Source organism: Heterocephalus glaber, unplaced genomic scaffold (genome assembly GCF_053883595.1).
Source record: "Heterocephalus glaber isolate CG9 unplaced genomic scaffold, H.glaber_assembly_v1.0 deba00001531, whole genome shotgun sequence".
NCBI lineage: Eukaryota > Metazoa > Chordata > Mammalia > Rodentia > Bathyergidae > Heterocephalus > Heterocephalus glaber.
The window spans coordinates 5,927,556-5,941,140 of NW_028258329.1; the positions used below are offsets into that span (position 1 = coordinate 5,927,556).

Sequence of the window (13,585 nt, forward strand, 5' to 3'; positions counted from 1 at the left end):
TTTGAGGGGGATTAGTGGCAATGTGTCTTTTACTCTAATAAAGTTTGTAAAACATTAGCATTCACTGTATTTGTTTTTCTTTTTTTGGTACCGGGGATCGAACTCGGGACCTTGCACTTACAAGGGAGGTGCCGGAACCGCTGAGCTAAATCCCCGGCCCATTCACTGTATTTTTATCACATTTCCTAAGTCAAACCACTGTGAGTTGGAAATAATATTAACATTTCTTCTGTTTCTGTCTCCTTCCCCTCTCCCTCCTCTTCCTCCTCTTGGTTTTATTTTTTGAGAAAAGGTCCTCTGTAGTTCAGACTGGCCTTGAGCTTGGTGTGTAACTCAGGCTGGGCTCAAACTGCCTCAGCCTCCCAAGTGCTGGGATTACACACATGCACCATCATACCAGGCTGTTGACTTCTTTAATGTGGCTTGGAAAATGTGATACTGTCTATGTGGTTTACATTCTATTTCTACTGAACAGCACTATCCTTGGCCATCTGCTTTGTGAGGATCAGGACCGTGTGAGTGTCCCCTCCTGACATACAACCAGAGCTCAACTGCCAAGTGATTCAAGTTGAGTGAATTTAGGAAAAGGGGGAGCAAGTAAACTCTGTGAAGGTCCTTCCTACAGGTTACTGTCAGTGGACTGTGACAGATGAGGAGACTGGACAGAGCCAAAGGTCCTCCAGGAGCCTACAGTGGGACTCTGGACTTGGTAATCCAGAGGAAGAGACCTAGTGGAAATGGACCTCACCTGAGTGCTGACTGCGTTCCAGCCACTCTGGTATACGGAAGCCCCGTGAGGCATACAGTGTACTACTAACACATGGCAAGGATACAGAGGTTCAGAGAGGTTTCATAACTCGCTTAAGTTCACACAGCCCACCAGTGGCTGTCACAGGCTGATGTAAAATGGCTCTGATGTTTCACAGGCTCCTGGAGTCTACAACAAGGATGCTCAGGTGGATGCTGGGTTGGTGGGTGACATGTGAGATGGGTTGCTGGCATTTTAGGTCCTTCTGGAATGTGGCTGCTTCCACAGACTTGAGCATCAGCATGTTCAAGGAGGTGGAAGGACACAGCTGCTGCCACCATCATTTAGAGAGGACCTACTATGTGTAAGATGCAAGGCTGAGCCCAGATGGTGGCAGGCAGTTTCCAGAACCTGTGTTCTCTCCATTCTACCCGAGACCTTCTGGAAAAGGCGGGACATGGACGACTCACGTACTGTGAGTGCAGTGGATGGGCAGGTGATGGGCCATACAAATGCAAAGCAAGGTGAGAGACAATGTCGGAGGCTGGAATTATTTGGAGGATGGTAGAAAATCACAGATTCAATATGACCAGAAAAGAACCCACCCACCTGCTACTCTGTCAGGGTGGGGTCCTGCAGCTCTGCCATTCCAGGAAAGCAGTTGCATTATGGAGAAAACCCACAGTGATTGATTAAGTGACTCATTCAGCTAACAGCTGTCTAGACTCCAGGCGATTACAGGCTTAAAAGCCCCATCCTCACCTGGTAGGTGATGTCACAGAGCCAGCCCAAGGCCAAGAGGGACCCAGAAGGCGGGAAGGGCTGGGGCCGTCTCCCTGGCTGGAGACAGCCTGGAGAACCCTGTGGTATGCATTCACTGTAATTCAGTATAAAATAGAAAGCAGGGCTCCTTTTATGCCTCTACTTCTCAAATGCCCTCTCAAAGGCAAGCACTCTTGCTTCTAGAGTTTTCTAGGCCTTCTAGAATATGCTTATCCATACATACGGGTAATCCATTTGGAACCAAATGTTCTTTTTACCTAATGTAATGACTTTTTATCACTGACAAAAAAATGTAAGGAAATTTTGTGTTCAGTTAATGAACTGCCACTTGATCACACTCCTATGACTGTCCCCAGACCAAGGAGCAGAATATTGCCTGTGCCCAGAAACCATGTTGTATCCCCTTTCCTGTCACTGCCCTACCAGGAGGAACCACTATCCTGATGGCCAGCACCATAGATTTCTTTTGCCAGTTTTCCGACATCATAACAATGAAATTATACTTCACATGGTGTTTCTGAAGCTTTCTGGTATGAAACTGTGATTCACAGGAAGTTGCAAAAATAATACTGGGAGGGGGCCGGGGATTTAGCTCAGTGGTGCCGCAGCCTGCCTCACAAGCAGAAGGTCCCGAGTTCGATCCCAAGTATAAAAAAAAAATAATACTGGGAGAACCTGAGTGGCCTTCATCCAGGTTCTCCAGTGGTAACACCTTCCAATACTGCAGTGCTATATCAAAACCAGGAACGTGATGTTAGTACAAGGCAGGTGCACAGTTCTGCCATTCTGTCATATGTGTAGACTTAAGTCATTACTGCCACAGTCGAGATAAAGAACTTTCATTTGCAAAGGCATCTCCCTCATGCTATCTCTTTAAAGTCTTATGTATTCTCCTCTTCTCCACTACACCTACGCCCGGGCAACCACTAATCTCTATTGCATTTCTGTAATTTTGTGGAATTACAAAATGGAATCACATATGCACTGCCTTTGGAGATTTGGTTGGTTGCCCCCGACTCAGCAAATTGCCCTTGAGATCATCTGAGATGCTGCATATTTCCACAGAGTGCCTTTATGTGGCCCATTAGTAGCCCTTGTCACCCACCTGCCAAGAGTTTCTGACTATATCTAGTTTATGACCATTACCAAAAAAATCCTGCTCTGAACAATCTTGAACTTATTTTAGCGGTACCCAAGTTTCATTTCTCTAGAATAAACGCTCAGTTCAATTGCTGTGTCATAATGTAAGCATATTTTTAGTTTTTAAAGAAACTACCAAACTATTTCCAGAGTTTCCGTATCATTTTACATTCTTACCAGTAACAAAGGAGAGATATTATTCCTCTGCGTTCTCATCAGAATTGGGCACTGCCACTACATGTTGGTTATTTTAGCCATTCTGTTAGGCGCAATGCAATGTCTCATCATGATTTTAATTAGTATTTGTCTAATGGCTGTGATGCTGAACAGCTTTCATGTGTGTGTTTGCTGCCTGTTCAGCAAAAGGTTTTTTCATGCATTTCATATATTTTTGAAATGAATTGTTTGATTTTTAATGTTCAGTTTTTAGAGATTGTTCATCTTCTAGGTATGAGTCCTTTGTCAGGTGTGTAGTTAACAATTATTTCCTCCTATTCTATAGCTTGTCTTTTTATCCTCTTAACAGAATATTTCTCAGAGCAAACATTTCAGTTCTCATGCAGTCCGATTTATCAATTTTTAGTGGATAATTTCTTTTACAGATTTTCTATGTAGACTACCATGTCATCTGTAAAGACAGGACAGGTTTACCGTTTTCCTCTCAGATCTATACACCTTTTATTTAATTTCCTTGCCTTATTGCATTGGCTATAAATTTCAATAGTACACTGGACAGGATTATATTAAATATAATTATGTTATAATTATTCTTGAACGGAATTCCCAGTATCCTTGGAAATCCTTGCCTTTGTCCTGATGTTGGGGGGAAGCAGCCTTTCACCATCGCTATGGTTTCAATATGGCTTCTCCCCTCCAGAATTCATACTCAGATTTGACTGCCACCCTGGTGATTAGGTCACTGAGAGCAATTAAGGCCTTGGCATGGGAGGGGATTGTTCTTCCAGGAGCAGGTTATTAAGCAAGGCTGCCTCTTGTGGTTGTCTCTTCCATGCACACTGCTTGCTGTTCTCTTTTCTGCCGTATTACGATGCATCTCACAGTCTGTTCCAGGGCTCCATCTTGGACTTTCAGCCTCGAGCACAATGAGCCAAATGAAAACAGAACCCAAAAAACAACCCCTCCTTTCTTTTCCTTCCTTTCCCTCTCTTTCTGTTCCCTTCCCACCCTTCCTTTCATATTCCCAGCCCCCTTTTTTATATTTTAGTTGAAGACAACGCCTCATTAAATTGCCCAGATTGGTCTCAAACTTACCATCTATCCTCTTGCATTAGCCTTCCATGTAGCTGGGATCATCACTATCCTGGTTTATTCTTATAAATTTCCCAGTCTTAGGTATTTTGTTAGAAGCAATAGAAAATAGATTAAGACCATCATCAAATATGATGTTAGTTGTAGTTTTTTGATTTTTTAAGATTTCATAGGTTTTTTAATTCGGTTGAGGAAATTCCCCTTTATTCTTTTATTTTTATTTTTATTTATTTTTATTTTTTTGGTACCAGGGATTGAACTCGGGACCTTGTGCTCAGGCAGGTGGTGGAACCACTGAGCTAAATCCCTGGCCCATCCCCTTTATTCTTAACATTCTTAACTTTCTACGAGTTTTTAAATTATGAGTGAGTATTGAATTTTTCAAATGCTTTTCCCAATTTCTCTTTTTTTTTTAATTTAAAAAATTTTTTGTTTTGTTTTGTTTTTTGAGACAGGGTCTCGCTATGTAGTTTAGGGTGGCCTTGAACTTGTAGTGATCCTCCTGCCCCTGCCACCTGAGTGCTGGGATTACAGGCATGCGCCACCACACTGGGCTCCAATTTCTCTTAATGTATCAATGTGGAGAATTATACCATTTGGTTGCTGAATACTGAATCAGAATTGAGTCCCTAGAATAGGCCTCACCTGGTCATGGTACATGATTCTTTTCACATATTACTGAATTTTAGTACCCATATTCATGTAGAATTGGTCTGAAATCTTGTTCTTTCTTTGCCTAGTTTGGGTATTAGGTTAATAATGGCTGCATAAAAGTGTTGGAAGGGGTTCTCTCATATTTTCTGAAACAGACTATCTAAGAATGATGTTAATTCTTCTTTAAACATTGGTAGAATTGTCTACTGAAACCATCTAGGCCTGTAGATTTCTTTTTTAGTAGGTTTAAAATTATGAATTGAATTTGCTTAATACTCCAATCATGTGTTTCATACAGAATGAGTTGTAGTGGTTTCTACTTTTTAAGGATTGGCTCATTTCATCTCAGTTATCAAATTTATGTGCATAGAGTTGTTCATAGTGTTCTCATATTATCCTTTTGATGCCTGCAAGATTGGCAGTGATATTCCGTTTTCTTCCTTATATTAATAAGTTTTCTTTTTCTTTTGTCTCTGTTCATCTTGGTAGTGATCTGGCCAATTTTATTAATCCTTTTAAAGAACTGGGTTGTATTTCATTGATTTTCTTCACTGTTTTAAAATTTCATTACTGTTCCACTCTTATTTTTGGTATTCCTTTTCTTCTGTTTGCTTTGGGTTTATTTTGCTCTTCTAATTTTTTTTCTTGATTGGAATTTACTGATTTGAGACCTTTTTGTCTTTTCTAATGTACACATTTAGTTCTATGAATTTCCCTCTTGTCACAGCTTTATTTGCATCCCATGTGTTTTGATATGTTGTATTTTAGTTTTCATTCAGTTTAATATAGTACTTTCTCCTGAAACTTTCTCTTTGATCCACGGATTACTTAAAAGTACATGATTTGTTTCCAAGTGCTTGGAGATTTTCCTATTATCTTTTTGTTATTGATTTTCATTTTTGAGCCCACTAACATTAAGGAATACATTCTGTATGATTTTAATTACTTTAAATTTGTTTCAAGGCCTAGGATATAGTATATGTGAATATGTTCTGTGGATATTGACAGGAATCTATGTTCTAATGCTACTGGGTAGAGTGTTTTATAAACGTCAGTTAAATCCTGCTGGTTGACAGTGCTTGTGAGCTCTTCTGCACTCTCAGTGATTTTCTGTTTAGCTGTTCTATCAGTTGTTGAGACAGGGTGTCAGAGTCTCCAAGGTTGTAAATGTATCTAGCTCTCCTTTCAGTTATGTTGGCTTTTGTTTCACGAATTTGTCAGCTCTGTTGTTTGATGCATGCACATTTAAGACTGCTATGCTTTCTTGGTGGATCAAGTCCTTTATAATTATATGACAACCTTCCCTATCCATGTTAGTTTTTGCTCTAAAATTTACTCTATCTGATATTAATAAAGCCACTCCTGCTTTCTTTTGAGTAGTTTTGAAGGGTGTATCTTTTTCCATGTATTTACTTTTAACCTACATATACCATTGTATCTAAAGTGAGTTTCTTACAGAAGTATACAGTTGCTTGTACTTTTTTATGCACTCTGTCAAATTCTGTCTTTAAAATCATGCATTTGGACAATTTATGTTTAATATAATTATTTAGATACTAAGGCTTATGTCTGCCATGTTATTTTGTTCTGTTTGCTTTCTTTCAATTTTTAATTTTCTTTTCTCTGCCTTCTTGTGAGGTACTTATACATGTTTTGAATTCCATTTTGATCGATCTACAGTGTTTTTGAGTATATCTCTTTACACTGTTTTTAAGTGGCCACTGTAGGTATACATAACTTATACATAACTTATAGAAATCTACTGTTTTCAGCATTTTATCAGTTTGAGAAAAATCTGTTTTCAGCATTTTCTCTCTTGGTATCACTTTACTCCCCTCCATTTATAAAATAATTGTCTTGTCATAAAAATTTTTCTTCTCTCTATATTAAGAGCCACATTAGTCACTATTATAGTTTTTGTTTCAATTGTCAAACATAGAGAATTAAACATTAGAAGAAAAATGGACTCATATTTTTATTCTTACCATGTTCATTTTCTGTTTCAAAATTCCTTCTTTTGTCTCATTTTCTCTCTGTTTAGAAAACTTTAAAAAAGATATTCCTTTAGGAAAGGGCTTTTGAAAATCTGTTCTTAGTTTTCCATCATTCCAGAATGTCTATTTTCTCTTCATTCCTGAAAGATATTTTCTCTGGATATGGAATTCTGGGTTGACAATTTTTTTTCTTTCACCACTTTAAAAACCATTGTGCCATTTCCTTCTGGTCTTCATGGCTTCTTATGAGATGTTTACTGTTCAACAATTTCATTATTTTCCCCATAAAGGCAATTATTTCTCTCTGGTTGCTTTTAAGATTTGTTTTGTTTGATCTTTTGTTTTCATTAAGTTTGACTATTATATGTTTGGAATGTATTTTTCTGGCTCCTGGTATGAATTTTTTTTATTAGAATTTGGAAATTTGGGACAATATATTTTAAGACTCTGGATTTTAGTTAAGTCTTGTGTTCAGACAACTAACTCTGCTCTGGCATATAAAAGTATGGTGCCACATCATTACTGCCTGGTGGAGTGGACATCAGAGACTCCAGTCAGGATCAGTTGACATTGTGGTGGGAGGACTTCTGGGCATTACTGGACAGGGGTGAGATACAAGGTTCATCATCAGGCTTGCTACAATTCCTCGCTAGCCATAGGAGGTGTGTCTCACTGCTGCCAGTGTGCCAGGTGAGGATACAGTCCACTGGGGTCTACTAGGGATGTGGATGTGGATTCATTACCACCTGCTGGGGATTTATGTCCCAGTTCCCCTCATCTTCCCAGACATGCTGGAGGAAGAAAGACTAGGGCAAAGGTAGAAGTCTAGGATCTCTACTTGGCCTTTGCTGGTAAGGGTTTGGACTGGGGCTGCAAATATTTCTGTATGGTTTGCTGAAGTAGGGTGGTAATTGCCTATAAATTTTCTATCTTGCCAAACTTCCCCTTGCCAGGTCCTTTGTCTCAAGACAGCAGGCCTTCCTTGGGGCCTTTATTCCTTTGTCAGTTGGTATTTCTAGGTTACCAGCTTCTTCAACATCTAGTCTGGGATATATGAGGTAACCCTTACCCCAAGTATATTTATTACTGTGTTTTTCTTGAGTTCTGAGATTACTAGCTGGTCTTTCTTCTTCTCTCCACTTTCCAGAAGCTCTTTATAAAAAAAACAGGGACTGAACCCTGGGCCTTTGCACTAACAGGGATCTTCCCCCATATTTTTTTTTGAGACAGGGTCTCCCTAAATTGCTAAGTTCCCCAGGCTGGGCTTCCAACTGTGATCCTCCTTCCTCAGCTTCCCAGAGTGATGGGATTACAGGTGTGCACCACCATGTCTGGCTACCTACCAGAGTCTTATGCTTGCTTTATATGTAATATCCAGGACTTTTAAGTGCACTCTGCAAGAAGAAAAAGGAAAAGTATACCTAGTCCATCTTCCTTCCATCTACTGGAAGCCCAAGCCCTTCACTTATTTATTAAAATTACATTGGTGTTTTTTTCAAAATAGCAGCTAGAAATGATTTTTCTCTTTTGGAGTGTCCCATAGCCTGCACACACTGAAGTGTATGTAGCTGTCACCTCCTGTAGATGTAATAGGCCGTCTGATATAGAAGGTATTCTTTTGCCATATATGCGATGAATTAATAATCAGAGGGACCCCAAATGCCCTCCCATCGATGACTTTTAAGCACATTATGCTCCAATTTCTAAATGTCTGAGAACAGACTAGAAGTCTAAGAATGGAATTATTTCTTTTATTAGAAGAGATATATTAAGCTTATGCTAATCAAAGTATTGCAAATAAAACCTCAGTAAAGTTTCCATGATAACATCTAATTCTTATCCCTCACAAGGGCAAGAACACAGTATTGACCCTCTTGAATTGTGGGAGGGAGGTTTATTTGTACAGATATTTTGGAGAACAGTTTCACATGTGTTCCAAATCTTTTAAAATGCTTGTATCCATTCTCCATTCCTGTAAATCTATGCTAAAAAAAATCCTTGCAATAAGAAAAGAATTAGGCAAAAATATTCAACAGCATTATTTATATTAGTAAGAAATTAGAAATAACCTGAATATCCAACCAAGAGGAAAAAATGAAATTTAAATTAGTCTCTCTATTAGATAAATATCACATAGCTATTGAAGGTGATCTTTATAAGGAATTCAGAGTCATACAGAAAATTCTTGATATATTAGGTGAGAAGTATATGAAAAGCTATATATATGGTGTGACTGTATCACACTCAATTAGAAACAACATCCATGTATACTAGATCAGAGGAGTGGAAAAAAGAAACGAAAACTGTTAAGTGCGATTGCTTAGGTATTATTAAGAATATGGCTACTTTCCCCCCTACGTTTACATATTTGCTAAATTTTCTTTTTTGAGCATGTGCTATTTTTAAAAAGGGAAACACTGTAAAAGCACTGCTGGGTTGAACCTGCAGATGGCACTGGGTGCTTTACATTCCAGTGGCCCCACTCTGGTCCCTCCCAAGTCTGATATGGAATGGTGTCGAGGGGCCTGCTTCCGTGATAACACTGTGAAGAAATGGACCCGAAAGGGGTGGCACTCACACCTTTATATGCAGAAGGGGTTATTTCTAGAATACAGCAAAACATCCCCACTAAGCTTTTGCCGATAATCTGAGCAGTAACCCTCATCCAACCCAGGACCGGTGGTGGCCCCCGGGCCAGCATCCACTCTACCTTTTCCAGCTGGGATGTGCTGTCCTCACAGGCCTGCCTGAGCAGGTCTCGAGCCCTGCTGAGGTCTCCCTGTTTGTATGCGGTGTAAATGCCCTCCATCCTGGGGGACCGAGGTGCTGTGGAGTCCCCACCTGGCGTGGACAGCTTGCTGCCCATGTCCCTGGCACCTGCATGGGAAGAAGCACACACACAGTGTCACCATCACAGCCAGTGTGGCATGGGAATCATCAGATATGACAGCACAGGGATGCACTGTCCATGACAATTCTGGGTGCTGTAGGAACAGAAAGAATGGCCTTGAAATGCTGCCATCACCAAGCTCCCAGTGCCCAGGGACCTGCAGCCCTGTGGGAAGAAACTTCCTGGGGCTGGTGCTAAAGCCAGGATATCTGCAAAGGCAGCAGGCAGTTGCGCACAGCTCAGATGGGTTCTGCAGCAAAACAGCTGCCACGTGGAGCTGTGCCAAGGTGTGAGAGCAGCTGTCTGGTGGGAAGCCACTGGCCTGACTTCACAGAGGAGGTTGGAGGAGCTGGGGCTTCAGGGGAGAGCAGATGGCCCCACTAAACAGCCCAATTGCTATGTCCCTTGGAGGGTAGAGTATCCTTGAAGAAATGGAAATCCATACACTTTCCCTGCATAGAAAACCCCACAAAAGGCACAGGATTTAGGATCCGCAGCCCTCACTCTACCCCTGTCCCTGTATAGACATGCCACACTAAAATGTTGCGCAATGCCTGGCATTCTGGGTCCTGTGCATGCTTGGACCCCAGGTGTGACTGGCCCAGGCCTCAGTTCCCTCAGATGCCTCCTGGCTCTGCCCTTCTGGTTCTCTGAACTGTGGCTTGGCTGTGGATGCAGTCCTGTTCTCTAACAGTGGACACTTGCCTGTACTAGGTGGAAAAGGTGTGGGGCTTCTCTGGGTCAAACAAGTGCCTGGTGTTTCTTGGGGAGGAGAGGGAAGTGTCGTAGAAGGCTGAAGCACTGTCAGGCCATTCTATAAAGCCACAGCCCTGCTGGGCCATTCATTCTGTAAATGCACTCACTGAGTAGCTGGACATAGCCGATCACTGCACTGGGTACTGAATAAACACAGGTAAAGGAGATCTGTTCCCATCCAAATCTCTCCAGAATAGAGGTTCATAATTAGGAATCTGTGGGCATCAAAGGCTGACAAAGGGGCTTCAGAAGCTCCCCGAACATCCTAGAATTGTACAAAACTAATTTATGTGTGTGTGTGCTTACAGATTTCTCTCTCTGGGGAGAAAATTCAAGGGTCCTGCCAGACACCCAAAAGGGTTAGTAAACCAGAGTTACAAGCTTTACATATCTCGGTATTATAGAAATGACTGTCATAAATGAGGAGTTAAATTCTGATTGTGTTGAGCGACAGCAGAAATAGGAAGAGAATTCCATCATTCCTAGCCAAGTTCACACAGCCAGTACGAGGCAAACTGGGACTGATGATAGCTCTCCCAGCTCTCAGGGTGGGGATGATCTGCCTTTCTTACTGCTACCTCTGTGAAGGAACAGGCTTTTGAGTATTTTTTAAGTGTAAATGCTGAGTGAGGTTGGCTTCCAAACGTACACATCACAAAAATGAATCATGCAATAGTAGCTAACATTAAAATACTAATTTATTTATAATAGCATAAAATTACACTCCCAGAAATAAATTTAACAAAAGATAGGCAGGATTTGTACACTAAAAATCTGTAAAATTCTGCTGAGAAAAATTAAGCAGGACTATATAATGGGAAGACATCCCATGTTCATGGATGAGAAGAATCAGTACTGTTAAGATGTCATTTCTCTCTGATTTTATCAATAGATTCAATTTAATTTCAACTATAATTCTATAGTATGCTTTTCAGGTGGGCAGAAGTCAACAATGTGATTCTTAAATTTATACAGAAATTTGAAGAATCTCAATTATCCAAAGCAATCTTCAAAAAGAGTTAGAGAACTTATACTACCTGATTTCAAGACTTTCTGTAAAGCTATGGTAACTGAGACAGTGTGGTATTAGTACAGAAAAACACTCCCATTGGACAGGATAAAAAGTTGAGAAATGACTTGTACTTATATATCTTACTGATTTTTGACAAGGGTGCCAAAGGAATGCAATGGGAAAACCAAAATCTCTTCAACAAATAGTGTTGGTATATTGGACATCCTCAATGAATTTAAAAAAAGTTACTGTGCCCTACTTCTCAGCATACACAAAATTCATTTGAGATGGATCATGGACCTAAATATAAAGGCTAAAAGAATAAAGCTCTAGAAAAGCACACAGGTGACTACCTTCATAATCTGAAAGGAAGCAAAGGTTCCTTAGATGAGTGTGGTTTGTGTCTCCCAAGGGTCCACTGTGATGAAAGCCCTGGTCCCCAGGGTGGGGCTACTGGAAAAGGTGGTGGAATCTTTAGGGGTGGGGCCTTCAAGGTCCTCAGGTTACCAAGAGTCCGAGGCAGCTTCTTCTGTGATCCTTGGTAGTTCTCATATAAGGGTTGCTGTTGAAGGAGTAATCCTGCCACCTCCCTTCCCCTCTTGGCTCTTGCCTCTTTTGCCTGCTACATGTGCCCCAGCATTGCCATTCATCATGAGGTCCTCATCAGAACTGAGTAGAGGCAGATGCCATACCCTTGGGCCACCAAAGCTGAGAGCTAAATAAACTTCTTTTTCTTTATAACTATCCTCTGTCGGGTATTTTGTTATAGTGACAAAAAGTAGACTAGTACAAGGGACCATAGAAAATCCATGAAAGGGAAAATACTAATTAAACTTCATCAAAATTTAAAACACTCATTAAAAAAACCTACTTATTGATGAACAGGCAAATTATAGGCTGGAATAAAAATTTGTAAAACATATCTGAAAAGGTATGGTACTTAGAATAATAAAAAGCCCTATAACTCAATAATAAAAAGACAACTCCAGTTAGAAATGGGCCAAGATTTGAACAGTGGAAGATATTCAAAGAGCTTAATATCATTAGTCATCAAGGAAATTCAAATTAAAACCACAATTAGACACCATGTCCAACAGAACAATTCAAGTGTTTTTTCTTTTTTTTGGTACCAGGGATCGAACTTGGGTCCTTGCGCTTGCGCAGCAGGTGTCAAAACCACTGAGCTAAATCCCCGGCCCTCAAGTGTTTTTTAAAAGACTGACAATACTTAGTGAAGATATGGAGCAACCACAATGCTTGTAGTTTATTGGTTAAAGAGTAAAATGCCATAACTTTGGAAAGCACTCTGCTGGTTTCTTATAAAACTAAACATATACTGATCCTATGATTCACAGTTCCAACCTTAGATACTTACCCAAGACAAACATGTCCAAAAGAGTTACCTAAGAGTGTTCACATAGTCGTTTTGGTTACAATATGTCCAAGCTATAAAAAGGCCCATTGTCCACCCATAGGAGAATGCATTGAACAAAATGTGGTCCCATGACTACTCAACAATAAGGAGCGATGAAATATTGATCCATAAAATGACTGATATGTATCTCAAAAACATCATGCTGAGTGAACGAAACCTTGCACGAAATGATGCCATTTATATGCTGTTCTAAATTGTGTTTAAAAAAAACCCCAACATCAGCAGGATGTTACTTGGGGACAGGGCAGGCAGTGAAGTTGATCAGAGAAAAGGCATTGATCGGGTCGATATCTTGTTGGGGTTTGCATTACACAGGTGCTGTACTTGACAAAACTTATCAAAAGTCCACTTAAGATCTGTGCATTTTCACTTGATATACCCTTTAAGTAAAAAGCAACTATAAACAATATCAAGCCTTAGTCAATAATACGCATGCTGAAGTGTTTAAGGGGGAAGGATCCAGATATTTACAGCATAGGTTGAAATGCACTAAAAATGGAATGGAAAGAAATGTGAGAGGGCAATTTTAGACCATGTTTATGGTATACTTTAGGTGATGGGCATAGGGGTGTACATTGGATCAATTCTTTACAAGTTGAAAATTTTCACGATAACATGTTGGGAGAAAAGGTGAGTCATAATAGTAAACCCTACATGCAGGGCCCACCATAAGACATACAAAGTGCGTTCCACCACCAACAGAGAAAACCCCTGTTGTGTAGGAAGGCAGAGTCACACTGCATACAGAGAAAAGGGCCTTAAAATCATCCAGGGCTTTTATTACTCATCCTAAGCCACGATATGCACCATTTCCAGGGGAACTGTTCTGAAAATCCTTGAAAATGGATCATCACACACAACTGGCACCATTCCTGAAATGCCAATGTAGGATTGTGCAGTGTAA

The 13,585-nt window shown here is 40.3% G+C and overlaps 1 protein-coding gene across 4 annotated transcripts in view; it reads right to left on the bottom strand.

The window, feature by feature from the left end:
* Window positions 1-13,585, bottom strand: part of Lrrk1 (leucine rich repeat kinase 1) — a 151,379-nt gene that overhangs the window by 90,664 nt on the left and 47,130 nt on the right. For all 4 annotated transcript variants that reach the window (XR_015441803.1, XR_015441802.1, XM_021264742.2 and 1 more), the window contains one exon: window positions 9,299-9,465. Coding sequence is in view for 2 of the 4 variants with exons in the window: in XM_021264742.2 (XP_021120401.1) it covers window positions 9,299-9,465 (167 nt within the window). In the remaining 2 variants the exon portion in view is untranslated. The remainder of the gene's footprint in view (window positions 1-9,298; window positions 9,466-13,585) is intronic.